Below are 19,149 nucleotides of genomic sequence, written 5' to 3'. Positions count from 1 at the left end.
GTGACTCAGGATCATGACTTAACCAATTCAGCTTCCCAGATGACCCTGTCAGGGACAATTTCTAATGACTGATTTTTTTTTTCCTGTGCATGAGCCATACTTTCTGTTTCTTTGCATCTCTCATAACTTTTTGTTTAAAACTTAACATTTTAAATAATATAATGTGGCAATCCTGGAAATGAGAATCAACCTCACCGCCCCCCCCCAGGGTTTATGGTTGGTGTTCTTTGTTGTTGTTATTTGTTTGTTTAGTGACTTTCTTGAACTAATTCTGTAAAATCTGTATTCTGTGTTGAGCGTGACAACTTAGTGGTAAGCTAACGATTAGACAGAGATTTAAGCGCCTAGAACCAATAAGTCTCCAAATCTTTCCCAAGGGATTTTGTGTACATTTTGGGGCCTGCCATCAACACTCAACCAGGCAGTTGACTGCTTACCTTAGCCTTTACTTGCTTCCTGCACAAAGCCTCAAGGTCAGCCAGAGGTGAAAAGTTAGGGCCTGCTCACGTCTTTCCTAAGTAATGAGCATAGCCCTAGACGTGAGCATGGTTTTCTAGATCCCCAGGAATGTATTAGAACTTTTCAAAAACCCAGTGGAGATCTCACTCCTCAGCCTCACCTTTTAAGCATTTTGGTTATTTTGTTGTTTGCCCCAACTCTTATCTACCACCTCAGGCGGCCACAAAGTTACAGACTTCCTATAATTGTTTTTTGGAGGAAAGGCTTTTTCCACTGGGAGAGCTCTGAGTCAGTTAAATAAAGACAGCCTTCTGAGTGGAGTCTTCCAGAAAACTCCAGACAGATCACATCATGACATTTTTCTGGGAATGATATTTTAAAGGAGCTCCTGGCCCACGGTGGCCCCTGGTGGCTGCCAGGCTGTGGTTCTTGCTGTGCTTGTGGGCTACTGGATTTCAAGGCTACTGAAGAGCTAAGGAGAAGGTGGGAATAAGCCAGGTTAAAGCTGCACAAAAATTCAGTCATTTTTCTTGGATAAACATTTTCCAGGTTATTACAAGCTTTATTTCCAGAGTTCTTAAAAAGTTCAGACCTTCAGAAAATGTAAGAATAGTATAAGTTTCCATGTATCTTTCACTTAGATTTACCAAGTGTTAACGTTCTACCTGCCTGCCTGCTTGCTTGCTTTGAACTCTTTGAGAGTTAGTTGCACACATCATGTCAGTTTTACCCTTAAAGAGAAGTATCTCCCAAGAACCAGGGCACTCTCCTATGTAACATTATAATTATATAATAATCACACTCAGGAAATTTAACATTATTACAATATCATAATCTATATGTTATGTTCAAATTCCTCAAAGACAATTTAGAATACTGAATACAGGCACATCTCCACAAAGAGTGGAATCTCCACCAAGCAGAATCATATTTAGCCCCTCCTGCAAATGCCAGGTGGGATGGCCACAGGCCTGAGATGCTGCCTTAATCTGTGAGGTGTCTCCCAGAGTCCAAGATTTCTTACCTTCTTGGGAGGGATTTGCTGTGTTGCTTTTTTGATTTTAGTGAATGAGATAGTATCTAAAAATTGCTTAAGAAAAAAATTAAAACAAAGCAACAATTTTGTTCTAATTTTAGAAATAAATTGAAATAAAACAAACCAGAATAAAACCTTCCTCCCCAGTTTTCTTCTGGGATGTCCTGAAAAAAATTTTCCTGAGGGTACGTGTCAAGCAAATCCTTTCAGGGGCACCTGGGTGGCTCAGTTGGTTAAGCATCTGCTTTTGGCTCAGGTCATGATCCCAGGGTTCTGGGGTCGAGCCCCGCAGTGAGTCTGCTTCTCTCTTTCCCTCTGCCCCTCCCCCTGCTTGTGCTCTTTCTTTCTCTCAAATAAATAAATAAAATCTTAAAGAAAAAATCCTTTCAAAGAGGCATGAAATGATGACACAAAAACTAACAGAGGCAGGTCCCCAAGAAGACATACAGAAAAACCCCTCTCTTAGGTCACATACTTGCAATGACAGGGTAGGGTCTCATCCCTAGGACTTTGATCTCAGAGGTAATACCTCTGAAAGATGCCTTTGTATCCTTATGATTGGACAAAGATGAAGCTGCAATATAGTAAATGTTAACTCATGCCAATCTGCCTACCTGTTACAATTTTTTAAAATTTCCTAATACATAGCTCCAAGCAAATGTCTACCTAGGTCAGCATTTCTCACTGTGGGCTATGGACCACCCACATCACCATCACATGTGGGACTCATCCTAAGTGTCAGTTACCAAGCTTCTACATCTCAGGCCTACTGACTCAGAATTTCTGGACCTGGATCCCAGGAATCTGCATTTTAAAAAGCACCCCAGGGGGTACCTGGGTGGCTCAGTTGGTTAAGCATCTGCCTTTGGCTCAGGTCATGATCCCAGGGTCCTGGGATTGAGTCCCACATCAGGCTCCCTGCTCAGCAGGGAATCTGCTTCTCCCCCTCCTTCCCGCTTGTGCTCTCTCTCACTATCTCCATCTCTCTCAAATAAAAATTTTTTAAAAAAAAGCACCCCAGGTTATTCCCAAGCACATTTATATTTGAGAATCACCAAGTGAGGCTTTAATCTGAAATTAACTGCAGCTTAGTATGGAAAACTATGGAATAAGAATCAGATACCAAGAACTGATTTGTACTTTTATCCATGGCAGTGGTTTCTAAATATTTTGACTGCCACCCATACAAAGGAATATATTATACATCATGACATACTAGACACAAACACACTAAAGTTTTACAAAACAGTATTTACCCTTACTACTTGTGATGCACTCTGATATCTTCTAGCCTATTCTATTTCAACGTTTTTAAAAACACTGGACATAACTCACTAAAGCTATTACACAACCCTCTAATGAATCACAAATTGCAATTTCTAAAACACTAATCTATAGCCATCAACTGAAATGTAAAGCTCAACTGAGTAAACGTAAATCTAGAGACAGAGAGAGGAAAACACTGCACATGAGCCAAACTAGATTTTAAAAAGCTATTCTTAACATATATACATTTAGCTGCATTTCGAACAGATTAATCACAATGCTGGTATCCTAATGAAATAAATATCACTTAGGCTGATTTCAAATCTTATTACTTTCAACTGACAATTATGAGTTTCAGAAGGGAGTACACTGAAGAGGAAATGTGCCATGTTGAGACCTGGAGTATCTCCAGTTCACAGCGGAGGTTCAGATCCTGGCTCGCCCCTGTGCGGGGCATGGCAGCCTGAGTAACAATGTCTCCAAGCCCCAGGTCCTTCATCTATGAACGGGGCTAATAATAGCAACTATCTCATAAGGTTGCTGTGAATAATAAAGAAGATAATTCATGTAAATAAGAACAGTTACTATTATTATTCAAAGATAAGATGCATTTGAACAAAAGTTTTACCACCTTAATGATAAAAATGACATTTAAATAGGGCTCATTATATAAGTGTTCATATGGATTACTAGGAGCATAAATATACTGTGTATGTGGAATTATCCTCCTCTTTTTTTAAAGATTTTATTTATTTTAGAGAGAGAGAGACAGCATGAGGGGGAAGGCCAGAGGGGAAGGAGAAAGAGGATCTTAAGCAGACTCCATGCTGAGCACGGAGCCCAGCGTGGGGCTCCATCCCAGGACCCTGAGATCATGACCTGAGCCAAAACCAAGAGTTGAATGCTTAACCGACTGTGCCATTCAGGTGCTCTTCTCTTGAGGAACAAACACTGGACATTTTCTGAGTAAGGCCCTAAGCTGGAGTTACAAAGAGCCACGTGATATGGTACTACTTGCTTACTAAGCAGCTTATAAATTGGCTTATAAATCCCGAAATCGGCAGTGCTGATCATATAACCAAATCATATGCCGAGTGCCAAGCAGACGGGATGCCAGCAGGGAGTACAGTCTGAGTTCAGAGAGAGGACTGGAGGTCAGGTGGGGGCGTGGGGACGACAGTGTGGCCGTCTGAGTACGGAGAAAGGAGGACAACAGATCACCAAGTTGAAGACGATAATGGGAGGGAGGACGAAGGGGCAAACCACGCCCCCCAGTGCGGTCGGGGACAGGAAGTCATCAAGGCAAGGTTACAAGTGAGAGCCAGTCTGGGTAGGAGCCTAGGGCAGTAGGTGATTAGGAAGACTGATCTGGAAGGTGGAGTGGCAGTGCTGCTGTGTTCAGTCAGCCCAGGCCTGGCTGCAGAGGGTGGGGCATTCCTACAGGAGGTGGTCTGATCAGAGCAACACCAGGGAGAGCGGAGGACACCCCCCAAAGCATCAGAGGCCTCAGCACTGCAGATATCCCCAGTTAGCAGAACGAGAGCATCAACACAGAAAAACGGGGTTCCAATTCATTTCACCAGAGTTTTGTAGCACTGTGTTAAAGCATCGAACAGCTCAGTCTCCGACACAAAGTTCTTGGTTATGGGTAGATTGATCTCTGGAAATTTTCCAAAATTTTAAGTAAACCATTCTTACCACTGAAATGATTCTACTTTTCTTGTTCAGATTCTATTCATTCTTTGCTCACCCAGCAACCTTCTGCTTGAGAATTCAGCTCGCCAGGTAATTTGATACAGAGAAGAATGCCTTGATAGTAAGAGTCCTTAAGCCTTCCAGTCAGTAAAATGGATATTTCTCATAACAACATTGAAACTGGCCTTCCACTTATCCATCAGACTCATGTCAAGTTGGTTATATGTATCCATCAGCAAATGTCCTTTAAAGTGCTCAGAAGGTGCCAGACCCAATAGGACTGAATTTCTCAGTCCTGACTACACTTCAGAGTCACCTGGATAACTACTCAAAAACACCTCAGAATGGGGCAGCTGGCTGCAGTCGAGGCCTCTCATGCCTGAGCCCCTAGGGTGGACTACCACTTTCTCAGACAATGACTCTCAATCCTGGCTGCATGTTAGAATCGTCTGGGAAACTTAAAAGAGAAATCCATGCCCAGGAATGGATACTTCCAGAGATGATGGAACCTATCCACTGGGCAGAGGACATGAACTCCTGGGCCTCGTTCCTAAGCAGAGACGAAAAGGATATTGCAATGCACTGGAGTTGAGAGGTTTCTATTTCACTTACATTTAGGATATTCAATTATTCTATTCTCTTTGATCTCCCTTCGACAGGGGCCTATAAACTCCGAATTCCATATTGCTTTAGAACAGAGGTCAGCAAACCTTTTCTGTAAAGGACCAGACGGTAGAGAGTTCGGGATTTGCAAGTCATAGAGTTTCTTTCCTTTTTTTTTTTTTAAGATTTTATTTATTTGACAGACAGAGAGAGACACAGCGAGAGAGGGAACACAAGCAGGGGGAGTGGGAGAGGGAGAAGCAGGCTTCCCACAGAGCAGAGAGCCCAATGCGGGGCTCGATCCCAGGACCCCGGGATCACCACCTGAGCCGAAGGCAGACGCTTAACGACTGAGCCACCCAGGCGCCCCAGTCGTACAGTTTCTGTCACAACTACACAACTCTGCTGCAGCACAAAAGCAGATATAAATAATATGTAAAGAAATGGGGATGCCTGCATTTCAATACAACTTTTTCTTTTTTTACATAAATAAGACCAGTGGACTGCTTTAGAACGTTTGAGTAATTGTAATAAGCATTCTGATCTTGTGCCCATTAATACCAACTTAGTAACAAAGTGTGAACATAAATACAAAAGGGGCAGTCAATCTTGTAATCTTATAACCATTTACCAGAAACTCAAAACAGGGGCCCTGTTTATATTTAGACCATATGGACCTTTTGAGGCTATTTCTGCCACCCAGTACTACGGACCTCCCTCCAAGCTTCACTAAGGAGAAACTACCCACCTGATTACTCAAGCGAAGCCCTGCAAACCTCCCTGGAAAACCAGAGCACGGTGTGGGGGCACCATTCTGGCTTCCTCACTAGTAGAAGATGCCCCAGGTGTTTATTAAATCAATACTTGCTTGTTTATTTGGGGAGGGAAGAAAACCATCTGCGCTGCTTTCGTTCATTCCCCCACACAACTGATCAATGAAGTATACGCATACAACCCTCAGTCTAAGGTTTTTGGTTAAGTCGTTTCTGTTCAACTGCACAGGCTTCATCCAGGGTCCTGTCCCAGCCATCACTTCCCGCTTCCCCCTCATCTTTCAAAATGCGTACTGAATGAAAGTCAAAAGGGTAAGACCATTTGCTAAGTGGAGGAAACCCCAGGACGGACATCACTCAGTTGGAGCTCACCGCGCAGCTGCGCGGCCCCCAATTCCCACTCTGTGACACCGGGTCCCACATCGGCAGTGCTGACGACACCCTCTCACGCAGAAGCCCAAAGAGGCCTGTGCCCCCAGCCCCCATCCTTGTAGCTCAGGGCACTTCATCTCAACTGCCAAAGCCAACACCCTGTGCAGTGAGGGCCAGTGTCAGGTGGGGTGGTCTCCCAGGGACGGGGGTGCACAATTCCCCCTAGCACAGCCAGCAGCCAGTCCATCTCCCGGTTGACCCAGAGTGTTAAGGAACATAAAACCGAAGCAGAGGTTCCAGCCTCAGATATAGACTCCTGAGGTCAGATACTATGACTCCTTATTATGTCTCCTCGTCGTACTTACTTGGAAGTGTTTTCAAGTATGCCTTTGACCTCATTCATTTCTTCCTTCCCAAAATAAACAACGGTGAGATGAATTCTCCCATCCTGTTGGATGCACATCTCCCTAGAAAACAAAACACACACATGTCTGGTCGTTTTCACTGTAACAGGCAAGGTCCAAACATATACCTATTTTGTAAAGAGCAAAAGGTTCTTTTCTCTCTCTCTTTTTTTTTTTTTCAGAGAGAGAGAAAGAGAGAGCATGAGCAGAAGGGAGGAGCAGAAGGTGAGGGAGAAGCAGACTCCCTGCCCTGCAGGGAGCCCGATGCAGGGCTCCATTCCAGGACCCCGAGATCATGACCTGAGCTGAACACTTAACCAACTGAGCTGCCCAGGCGCCCCAGTGCAAATGATTCTTGAAGTAAACTGAGTGAACTGCCAAGAAAAGCAGAGATGGGACACCAGGACATTTCTGGTTGGCCATCACAATTACCTGCGTTTGTATTTATCTTCCCAAGAAAACAATGAAATGTAAACGAGCAGATCTAGTGAATGAAAACTCAGATGCACGAGGCCACAGGTCCAATCTACCACAGGCTTAGCCCCTGGAGCCACCTAGTGTCATGGAAAGGGCACTGGGTCCTTCCCCCTCTTTGCCAGAAGGAGTCTATGAAGGACAGAAGACAGAAATTCCATTTTACGGATAAGAAAGCTAAAGTCCAGAGAGGGTGGGACTAGAATCCTTGTCTCTGACTTTTCCTGTGTGTGCCAAACACAAACAGTCTTAAAGACTGGATGAACAAAGGCAAAAAGACCTTCTTTCAGGTAGAGCTACAAAAACCCTCCTTAACACCCGAAGGGAGTGACAAGGCAGAAGCACAGTTAGGGTATCTCGCCTTCCCAAAATCGCCTTCACTGCTTCCCCATTTCTCCTCTCCATGACCGATTATCCCAGGCGCCTGGCACCTCACACTCTAGGGCCCCGACAGCCCTCTAGGGGCCAGGCCTCCGGCTCTGGACTGGTCCAGACCCGCTCTCTCCACCAAAGCTGATTTATTTGTCCATGTCCTGTGCTCTAAATGGTAACACCTAAGCTAACCTGGTAAGATACTCTGCTGAGGGTTTGCCACATATACACGTGTGTAATATGTGCGTAAATTCTGTATAGCTATGTGTGTGTGAATGTGTGTGTATGTAAATATATGTGCATATACACGTGTTTATGTGTACACGTATGTGTATACATATGTGTGTGTGTGCACAGTTTAAACAGTTTTCTGGAAGCGAGTTAATGAAAGGTTCTACCGGTGGGATGATATATTGTGACATTTTGACATTTTGCATGTCCTTCCTTTTTCAATTCCTTTTGTCTCTCTATTCGCTACTTTCCTTAACCTCCCAAACAACACATCACAGCTTTCCAGAAGTCCCTGAGCTCTAACTGCAGAGGCCAATTTATTCAGTGCTTTTTATAATGCCATCAAAGAGGAGTGACTGCCTAGCTGGGGTTGCTGGGAGAAAGCCAAAGATGTAGGAGATACAGTTCCTGTGCTCAAAAACTTGGGAAATAAAATGAGCTCAAATAAAATCATGACACCTTGTGGCACAGATAACAAGCACAGAGAATTCAGAAAGCACAGCGAATCCTATCACCTTGACTGGTCAAGGCCTGAAGGATGGATAGGGGAGAGGAAGAGAGGAGGAAGAAGAGAATTCCAGATGGAAGAACTATCAGGGAAGATGATATTGACCCAAGGCTAGAGGCACGCAAGGCTCCTCCTGGTCACAGGCTTGGTTCCGCGAATCTATTTCTTTCCCATGGAAGAAAGTTGAGAGCTGCCTCTGAAACCCAGTCTGATGGCAGAGCTCTCAGACACAGACAAGAGACCAGGAACAAGAAGCGCAGCATGTGACAACGTGCCTCAAACCGAGAGCTCCCTCACAGACCCAGGCCCTGCAGACGGAATCTACTGACAACAAAATTCTCTGTCCGTAAAAGAGCTCTTTTGCAAACCTGCCAGACAATGCTTTAACTTCCTTTGCCAGGGTAGGATAAAAGCACACACAGCGCCAAGCACCCAAAAAATGGTGCTTTAAAATTGCATGTGTAGCTGGAAAAAATGTATCCCGGAATCAGGAGAGGGTTACCCGCTGAGCCTGGATAAAAAGCATTCTTGTTTTTCTAGTAACATCTCTGAAGGCATTTTAAAATCCATTTGAAGCGTTTTCTGCTTTCAAGAACTAAAAGAGAGATCCCTTGGACCTTCACTCTTCATTCACCAGCTGAGGCTTCCCAAAAAGGCAAAGCAGACTGGGTTCTGCGGTGCTCCTCCACGGCTCCACTCCTCGTACTCATTACTTCCTTCAACAAACGAAAACCATGCAAGCAACTTCCTATAGGCCAGATGCTCTACCCGGGACCTCAACAGTCCTGCCCTTGAGAAGTTCTCGATCTATTATCATAACTAAAACTAGTTATGACGCAATAAACAAACGCTCCACGAGGGAATGAGCAGAACTGTGGAAACACCATCACCAATCTCTTGGAATGATCTTGTAATTTTTATATTTTTCCAAACAAGTCTTACTAGACTCCATCCCCTAGAACAATGTGTGCGGGAGAAGAGTGTGTATGTGGGTGACTATGTACATGGAGATATCTGTGTTTTGGTGTGATTATTTGTGCCTGGATCCTTCGAGCTAACTGAGGTGCCCCGAGAGCACCTCTCTGTAACAGCCATGGTAGGGCTGTAGCAAAGTGCATGGAATGAATCTCAGGGCACCTCAACTTCCTAAGTATCCTTCAGGAAAGCTCTTCATTTCACATGGATGCTTTGTATTATATTAGCTCCACAGTCCTACGTGGTCTTTCTTCTATCTCAATCTAGAAGCCTCAAAAGTGTTGCTTCTTCACAAAGACCTTGTCTTTTTTTTCTTCTTCTTTTGCAGTTGAAGTATAATTAACATACACTGTTGTATTAATTTCAAGTACACAATATATAGTGATTCAACAATTCTGTACAATACTCAGTGTTCATCATAAGTGTAATTTTTTTAAAAGATTTTATTTATTTGAGAGAAAGAGATAGACACTGACAGAGAGAAAGAAAGTGTGAGCACGAGTGGGGTGAGGGGCAGACAGAGAAGCAGGCTCCCCGCCGAGCAGGGAGCCTGATTCGGGGCTCGATCTTGGGACCCTGGGATCATGACCTGGGCCAAAGGCAGATGCTTAACCGACTGATCCACCCAGGCGCCCCGATAAGTGTACTCTTAACCCCCATCACCTATTTCCCCCATCTCCCTCAACCTCCCCTCTGGCAACCACCAGTTTGTTCTCTGTATTTAAGAGTCTGCTGCGGTTCTTTTGCTTGTCTCATTTTTCTTTGTTTGTTCATTTGTTTTGTTTCTTCCACATATGAGTGAAATCATATGGTATTTGTCTTTCTCTGACTTATTTCACTCAGCATTATAATCTCTAGGTCCATTCATCTTGTTGCAAATGGCAAGATCTCATTCTTTTTTAATGGCTGAGTGATATTCCATTGTATATACACCACATCTTCTTTATCCACTCATCTATGGATGGACATTTGGTTGCTTCCATGATTTGGCTATCATAAATAATGCTGCAATAAACATAAGGGTGCATATATCTTTTCGAATTATTGCTTTCATTTTCTTTGGGTAAATACCCAGAAGTGGAATTACTAGGTCATAGAGTTAATTCTATTTTTAATTTTTGAAGGAACCTCCATAGTGTTTCCACAGTGGCTGCACCAGTTTGCCTTCCCACCAACAGTGCACGAGGACTCTTTTTCTTCACACCCTCACCAGTACTTGTTCTGTCTTGTGTTTTTTATTCTAGCCATTCTGACAGGTGTAAGGTCATTACCTCATTGTGCTTTTGATTTGCATTTCCCTAAAGATGAGTGATGCTGAGCATCTTTTCATGTGTCTGTTGGCCATCTGGATGTCTTCTTTGGAAAAAAATGTCTATTCAGATCCTCTGCCCATTTTTTTGGTCAGATTATTATTATTATTATTATTTTGGTGTTGAGTTGTATAAGTTCCTTACATATTTTGGATATTAACCCCTTATCAAATATGTCTTTGGCAAATATCTTCTAATAAATGAATTCAGTAAAGTCACAGGATACAAAGTTAATATACAGAAATCTGCTGTGTTTCTATACACTAATATTATGAAGTAGCAGAAAGAGAAATTAACAATCCCATTTCCAACTGTGTCAAAAATAATTAAATACCTAGGAATAAACTTAATCAAGATGGTGAAAGAACTGTACTCCCAAGTCTATAAAACACTGATGAAATAAACTGAAGATGACACAAACAAATGGAGATATTCTGTGCTTATAGACTGGAAGAACCGGTATTCTTAAAATGTCCATACTACCCAAAGCAATCTATATATTTAATGCAATCCCTATCAAAACACCAGCAGCATTTTCCACAGCACTAGAACAAATAATATTAAAATATGTATGGAACCACAGATAGCCAAAGCAATCTCGAGAAAGAAGAAGAAAGCTGGAGGTATAACAATCCCAGATTTCAAGATATACTACAAAGCTGTAGTAATCAGAACTACACGGTCCTGGCACAAAAACAGACATATAGATCAATGAAACATAATACAGGCCAGAAATAAACCCATGACTAATCTTCGACAAAGTAGGAAAGAATATCCAATGGAAAAAAAGAGTCTCTTCAACAAATGGTGTTGGGACAACTGGCCAGCCACACGCAGAAGAATGAAACTGGACCATTTCCTTACACCACACACAAAAATAGACTCAAAATGGTTGAAAGACCTCAATGTGAGACCTGAAACCATACAACTCCTAGAAGAAAACATAGGCGATAATTTCTTTGACACTGGCTGTAGAAACATTTTTCTAGATATGTCTCCTGAGGCAAGGGAAACAAAAGCAAAATTAAACTACTGGGACTACACCAAAATAAAAAGCTTCTGTACAGCAAAGGAAACCATCAACAAAACAAAAGGCAGCCCACAAAGACCTTGTCTTTTTAAGACATTTTTTCTCTGGAAACCAACAGTTCCTTCTCCCTGAGGATATTGTGCCACAGAGTACAGGGACTAATTAAGACATATTTTCAGTCAGAAAACATGTTTCACAGTCACTCTTACAGCTGTATTTTTATTTCTCAAGAGGCTGAAGGCACATCACGGTCTTTGAGTTTTGTTACTCATCTGAATGACTGCACTGTGGAAAGAACTACTTGACCATCATTTACACTCTCAGCACAGAGATAAGGAAAGGAGTTCCAGTGACCTGCCCAAGCTATGGAGGCAGGCAGGCACACAATCCAGCTTTCCTAAGGACCAGCCTGGTATTTGTATACCTCAGGTTACCCGAGCAGGATGAAGAATGTACTTTTGAAATCTCACAGCTTTGGTCTTACCGGTCTAGGACTCTGCCACAAAGTGGAATGGGTTTGTGTGACCAGGAGGAGGGTGGAAGAAGCTTCAACCAAACTCCAAATGTAAACTGGCCACGGGGAAGGACTGTTCACTTGCGTTCCTGATGGGACCAGTCAGATATGACTGTGCAATCTGGTGGACTAGGGGACAGGGGAACCCAAGGCCTATTTGGAGGAAGTGCTGTACTCCTAGGGAGAAAAACGCATCCTAAAGTAGGGTTTCTCAACTTCACACCATCGACATTTTGGACCAGAGAATTCCCTGTTGTGGAAAGAGCTGTCCTGTGCATAGCTGGAGGTCTAGCAGCATCTCTGGTCTCTACCTATTGGACATCAGTAGCACCCCCAACCCCCAGCTCAGTTGTGATAGCCAAAAAGGTCTCCAGATTTTACCAAATGTGCCAGGGTAGAGGGTGCAATCCCCACCCCCCCAGTCAGAACCACTATCTTAAGGAAGAATCAGGTTCAGCAGAATACTGGAGTTGTCATAGGGGTGCATGACTGTGAAAACAGAGTACGTCCCCAGGGTTTGTCCTGCTCTCCAGCTGGTTCCTGTGGACTCATGGGTAAGCCCTAGAGAGAGATGGAGCTGCAGGAAATGCTGAAAGGCTCGCTATACAGAAAATACAATTATGAGGGGGTGTCGGGAGCTCCAGCCAGGACTTTTGGGGAATTAATGTGGCAGCCTCCGTGGCATTAGCAAGTGCCAACAACTTTGGCTGTTGTCGGAAGCAGTGCGTTGGCATCATGCAGCTGATGCCTGAGCAGTCAGTGGAAGCTGAACTTGCATTTGAGCATATGTGAAACATCCCTGAGGATTCCTAGAAAGACCGGGAGGGCACAAGAAGCTGGATATCTTACCACAGAAGGTGACAGAGAGAAGGAAAATTGTGTTTTTATATAATTAGGGGTAGTTATTTTTATACCTCGGGCTAAATGGCCTATGGAAACATGGATTCAAAAATATTTACTGAGTAACTTTGTGGTGCAATGCTCTATTCTCATTGGAGTAAGATTTTAAAATGTAACCTTTTATGGTGCCTTGTAGGGGGACCAACCATCCAGGTTTGCCTGGGATTCTCCATGTCCTGACAAATGCCTCAGTCCCAAGCAAACTGGTACAACTGGTCACTCTACCTGCCTCAGTGACCTTATAGTGTATTGGAAGGAATGGACAGCTAAAGAGCGTAAGGCAGGATGGACTATCTGCAGCACAGGTTTGGAGGTGTAATGAGCCAAGAGACTGAGAAGAGTGTGATTACTTTCTTTTGAGGGATGAAGAAGGGGTCTCAAGGAAGAGGGAGTATTTAAGCTGAGTCCTGACAGGCTCCACACAGGTAGAGAGGAGCAGAGAAAGTGTTTTCTTGGCTCAGGAGGCATAGCTGCAAGGAAATTATATCACTGCTCTTTTCTAAGTCAATTTTCTACTCAAATATATCAGGTATGAGAAGCAAATCTATGATTTACCTTTAATTATGTCCCATGCAAATGAGATAATAAATATGTAACAGCTCATTAGTCTCCAAATGCTACCTATGGTCTGCGCTGCCAACAGGAAGAAACTGCTTAGCCAAAAGGCACTGGAAAAAAGGACTAGGTACTACCCTGAAGAGGGAAGAGAGAGTGACTGGGGCCTCCTGAAATTGGGCTTTAAAAAAATAACATTCTTTTTTTGGTTTGGTGGGTCCTCTCCCCTTCTCTCGCCCCAAGTTAATTAATATACAATTCCTGGATTCCATTTTTTGAGTAGTCTGATCAGTGTTAAAGAAATGAGCCTGATTTTTGACTCTCAACCAAGCAATCAGGACCCACTCTCCTGGTTGCCCATTTCAGAAGAGCAAATGCAATCGTTTCCAGCTGATCTTGGGTAAATGTTTTCCCATACTGGGGCTCAAATGAAATATGGAACAACTTCTGTTAGGTCCCAAAATAGACACTTTTCTCCAAATAAGGTGAATGATGTAAATTAGTGTTTCTCAAACATACGAACCCTAAAACTTTCCTAGGTGCAACACTGGTGCATGACTAGAGAAAGGGCCTGTGGGAGAGGCAGAGGGGCATGAGTGGGAGGAAGGATAATACTGTAATGGAAACTACATTAGTTTTCCTTCTGAAAAACCAAGAAGATCAGGGGCCTATCTCAACAGCAATCCGCAATGTGATGATGACCTGAAGCCTTTCTGTTATACTCAAAATTACACCAGGTTAGTTAGCCCTACCCTCAAGGCTCATTTTGGTCTGGAGAGTCTATAGTCATTGTTTTTTAAAGATCCAGAAATCTCCAGAAACATCTTCATGGTTCTAGGCAGAAAAGGGATTAAAATATGACTAAAGAAATTTTAAGTAAAAGATGTCCCTGATACTGAAAATATCATAATTGCTTTGAGAGGGATGAGAGAAGAGTCAGAAGAAGGAAACAAAGAACATTAAAACAAAATTAACTAGCAAAGTCTGAGGAGAATCATAGCAACGTGAAAAAGGGTTCTCAGACCAGCTGGAAGTAGTCAAAATAAAAATCAAGCAAACTTGAAATGAACTGGGAAAGATTTTTAGAAATCATAAAAAAATCATTTGCTTAAAAAATCCCTTTTTTTTTCTGGGAGAGGCTCAGAGAAAGGATACAAAGACAATCTATAGCTTTGTTATTATAAGTTTCTTCCTGCTATCACAAACTACACCTTGAAATAACTGATGAGCTTGAGACCTATAACCCAGAAGCCAAGGGAAACTAAAGAGCCAAGAAGCAAATATGAGAACAGTTTCAAAGGCAAATCAGGTGATTAAAAAAAAAGAAGAAGAAGAAGAGCAAGAGGAGGTAGGTTTAAGTTAATACGCTGTTGGGCAAAGGGGAAACATAAAAACAGGGCTAGATGTGAAGCAAGTTCTCCTGGATACGCTCCCTCTATTTCTGGCCACAGGTAAAGGGGTCCTTAATGATGGTGTCCCCCAAACCCCAAAGGAGTCATGTGGAGCATTCATGGGAGAGGAAACAGCACCTGGAGCCTGTGAGGATCCTCCACGGGCCAGAACTACGGACGACAGCAACAGAGAACCAGCCTGCCATAGTACAAAGCCATCTCATCTCCATGAATAACAATGGCGCCACAAAGGGGCTCCCAGTAGCTAGATCAGAGCGGTCCATGGTGCTCCTGCCAACCGCATTCCTACTCACAGAGACTGTAATACTGAAGCTTTAGCTTTGTAATGTCTTGTAAATCCCAGGAATAGCTCTCATTTAATGCTTACTGACGCTTCAATAATGGCCGTTAGGGTCTCGTACTAGGAGAAAGCTTTTGCCCCCAACAAATAGCAGCCTTCTCTTCATTAACTACTGAGGGCGGAAGTAAACCAGCCTTAGTTTCCCCCTTGTCCCTTTGTCTGACAGAAAGCTCAGAGCTGGCATTTTTGACAAACTGCAACTGTTTCCCTTGGTCCCGGGTTCCAGGCACACCCATCTTCCATTCCGCATTGTTAATCAGTCTTTGTTAATGACCTTTATAAAAATGGTTTTATTAAATTGGTATTTTTTTGTAAACACAAATAATTTTTAGGATTAGTTGACATGACTCAAGTAATAATGAGAATAAATACCTTAGTCCATATATTCCATGTACCCAGGAATCATTTTTGTCCCGAGGGCCCACCCCCGACATGGTTCTGGAACATGAAAACTTGGTCTTTGGTTCCTTGCAGATTGTACCCCATGCCTGGCTTTCACCCCAAGTATGCTGATTTCTCAGACCCAGTCCTCCCTAGGGGCCATTCTCTCTGGGGGAATTTTGGGTTCTACATCTATTTCTTCTGTCCAAGAAGGCATCTTTGTTATAATTCTTAGTCATTTGGCTCTTTTCTAGGTTAACAGTTAGCAAACTGATGCTGAAGTGAAAAACAAAACAAAACCCTAAATCTATTGGTAATAACCAGTGTCAGAGCTACAAGGGGAGCCATCTGGACCAGTACTTTGATTTTACAGAAGATACTAAAGCCAGATACATAAAGCTACTTGTAAAAGATTCCTCATTCAAATGGTGTCAGAACAAAGCGTGTCTACATTTTGAAAGACATGCACTGGAAAGATAATGTTTTAAATACATTAATTTCACACTGATCATTGCAAATCCTATACCAAAAATAGTGGCAAATGACAAGTCTTGCTACTAATAAATGACCAATGAACAGGATGTAAATCTTCACATGGAAGACAAGAAGACAGTGGGAGAAACAGAAGATTGATTTTCCCCTCATGTGGCTCCTGGCTCCTGGCTCCAGCAACTCCCTCCAGAAGAGCTGGAGAGTCAGTCCAGGCGGGGAGAAGGTGGCCGAGGGGAACAGCTGGCCTGGGGAGAGATGGGGCCCAAATCCCAATTCAGGATCTCCGTAAAGGAACAGCCACAGTGGAATACATGGTCTCTCCACCTCACATGGAAAGTAAAGAAGGACATTAGGACTCTCTTCATTACACTTTGTGAACTAACCCCTGCAAAAAAGGTGGAGTGGGCAGAAGCAAAGGAAAAAAATGATCATAGTCAAGATCCTTCATAAGAGCAGAAAAAGAAGGGATGGGAAATGCTGATAGTCAGATGAAACATCTTATATATACCCTCCACAACACACACACACACAGCACCAATCATTAAACAGAAGGCCCAAACCTTATCTTCTTTCCTCTTTTTGATTTGGTGGGGGGAGGGAAGAGCTGCTAAAGACAACAGGTGGAGATGAGAAGGAATCTCATGGGGCTGCTGTTCCAGGCCTCAGCCCTTCCCTGAGGGCCCATTCTCAGAGCCAAATCATCCTCCCCTGAGGACAAAGACCCACCCACCACTAGGAAGAGTGAGCCCAGCACAGCTCATATCCATCCCAGGGCACAGAAGAGCCATGGGAATAGGGAACCTCCAACAAAGGCCGCACAAAGCCTCCACCGAGTGTTCTCTGTTCTTGGAGACTACAAATAAAGTGAATAGAACAATAAATACCCTGCCCTCAGAATATAGCCAGGAGTGGGACACAAATAGTTCTCCATCAAGACGGGGAGGTAGCAAAGGAGAACCGCCCCCCCTACAAGGTCAGAGCAAACAGTCTGTGTGGCCCTCTGTATGCCAGGCAGAAGGAAGATGAAGGGCCATCTCACAGCAACTATGTTTCAAGAAGACTATCAAAATTAAAGGAAGAAAAAAAAAGAGAGAAACAAGAAAGCCAACAGCATTTGAAAAGTAAATGAAAAGCCTAGTCTGAAAGAAAATACAATTCAAACAGAAGAAAATATCTTACACATTTCACACTTTCTTAAAAAAAAAAATGTGAATTCAATAAAGCAAGTTCAAAGAAGAAATGATAAAAACAACAGATTAAAAGGCACATTCTGTGCTGAGAAAATAAGGTGGCAGCCCAAACACACAAAAGTAATAAACTAAGCATAGCAAGGGACAGAATCGATGCATCTGAAAATCAAATTGCTCATCTCGAGGAAAGCCTTATGTGAAAGCAGCTAAAAGACTAAGGCATTAAGAAATGGAAGCTAATACAAAATTAAAACACCGAAAAATTTTCCTGACATGAAAGAATCCACAAAACAAAAAAGAAAACTCAATTAAGTACAGGAAAATCTGAGCGAGAACAAGACACTGCGCTGAGACATATCCTGATGAAGCTATTATGATTCAAGATTCAAGAAGGAATTCTTCAGGCACTCAGACAAAAGTAAGTCATTCTCAGAAGCGAAATAAAGTTGTCCTAACATTTCTCTGTGGGATCATCAGATGCCGAAGAATGTCTACAAACTTCCCAGGAAAGAAACTGTGTCCTAAGAATTTTAAGCCCAACCAAGTTATCTTTAAATTAAAATGACCATAAGTAGACATTCCACTCTTAGCACATAGGACACTTCTTGAAAAATTTTCTCACCCACCGAATCTAGCCAACCAAGACCTCAGGACTGAAGCCCCTGTTGTCAGAGGGCTGCTGATGGGTCCGTGAAATCCACTTACACACAGGCTCTGTGGCTACAAAACAGAACACAGAGGCTGCAACCCCTGACAAGGTAGAAATAATAGACGGCCAGCACACTGGAAGAGGGGATGTAGGAGAGGGAGAAACTATGACTGTGCCGATTTCCTCCTCTTTAGGTGATTTTTCAGTCATTCCAGTCTAAATTGAGAATATGCAGCAAAAAATACATAATAATTCCAATCTTTTCTGTTGTGCAAAATCTTTTTTTTTTCTTTTTTAAATTTTAGAGGGATCTCAGCAGCACCTGGGTGGCTCAGTTGGTTAAGCGTCCAACTCTTGGCTTAGGCTCAGTTCATGATCTCAAGGTGGTGAGCTCTATACCCAGATGGGGCTCCATGAAGGGCGTGGAGCCTGCTTAAGATTCTCTCTCTCACTCTTCTGCCCTTTCCCCCACTCTCTCTCTCTCTAAAAAAAAGATAATTTTAGAGGGGTCTCTTCAGAGCTAATAATACCTCTTACAGCAGAGAAACATTTTATTAAAGATCAGCAATTTCTTCAGATTATACTTCAGATTCTGAATTTATACTTTGGATTCACTTCTATAAACTGAGTCAGGCAAAAAGTAATTCTTTAATTAAAAACAGAATATACAGTATATCTCATGCTGTATTAAATTATCTCTAGCTAGCAAGTTATTCTATCTGCATATATCCAAAGAAAATACCTACAATAGAGTTCAATTAATGTTAAAAATGGTTAATTTGGGAGGAGTGGATTTTTAAATAATTCATTCCTTGTGTTCTATATTATTTAAATATCTTATAATAGCTATATACCACTTTTACAAACTAAAAATCCATGTTTAAATTATAACAGCCCAAAAAATCTTTTGTTGAATTTTTTAAAAAACATATGGTAACTACATAAAAATTTACAAAACAGAATTCAAAAGAAGAAAACAAAAGTCACTCATAATGCCATCTTCAGTTCCAGCCAGAGTTAATATCTGCTAATCTTATAATAGAAAGGATTTCATAATGGGTCTAATACCTAATAAAATAGAAGCAACATTTACTCTTTGTTCTTAAAAAAAAAAAGGATTTCATAAAGACAACGTCAAATATTTAATAAATAGCTCCTTATATTTTTTCCCAATACTATAATGTTTGTATTAATTCTATTTAAATATT

The 19,149-nt window shown here is 42.4% G+C and overlaps 1 protein-coding gene across 10 annotated transcripts in view; it reads right to left on the bottom strand.

The window, feature by feature from the left end:
* The window catches only part of CSGALNACT1 (chondroitin sulfate N-acetylgalactosaminyltransferase 1), a 333,772-nt gene that overhangs the window by 22,940 nt on the left and 291,683 nt on the right, over window positions 1-19,149 (bottom strand). For all 10 annotated transcript variants that reach the window (XM_073902605.1, XM_025885941.2, XM_025885937.2 and 7 more), the window contains one exon: window positions 6,570-6,671. In XM_073902605.1, the coding sequence (XP_073758706.1) occupies window positions 6,570-6,671 (102 nt within the window). The remainder of the gene's footprint in view (window positions 1-6,569; window positions 6,672-19,149) is intronic.

Source organism: Callorhinus ursinus, unplaced genomic scaffold, assembly GCF_003265705.2.
Source record: "Callorhinus ursinus isolate GAN/ISIS: 27379988/994484 unplaced genomic scaffold, GSC_fseal_2.0 scaffold17, whole genome shotgun sequence".
In the NCBI taxonomy this organism is placed as follows: Eukaryota; Metazoa; Chordata; class Mammalia; order Carnivora; family Otariidae; genus Callorhinus; species Callorhinus ursinus.
The sequence above is the reverse complement of the archived record's forward strand: the minus strand, read 5'-3'. Positions and strand labels throughout refer to the sequence as shown.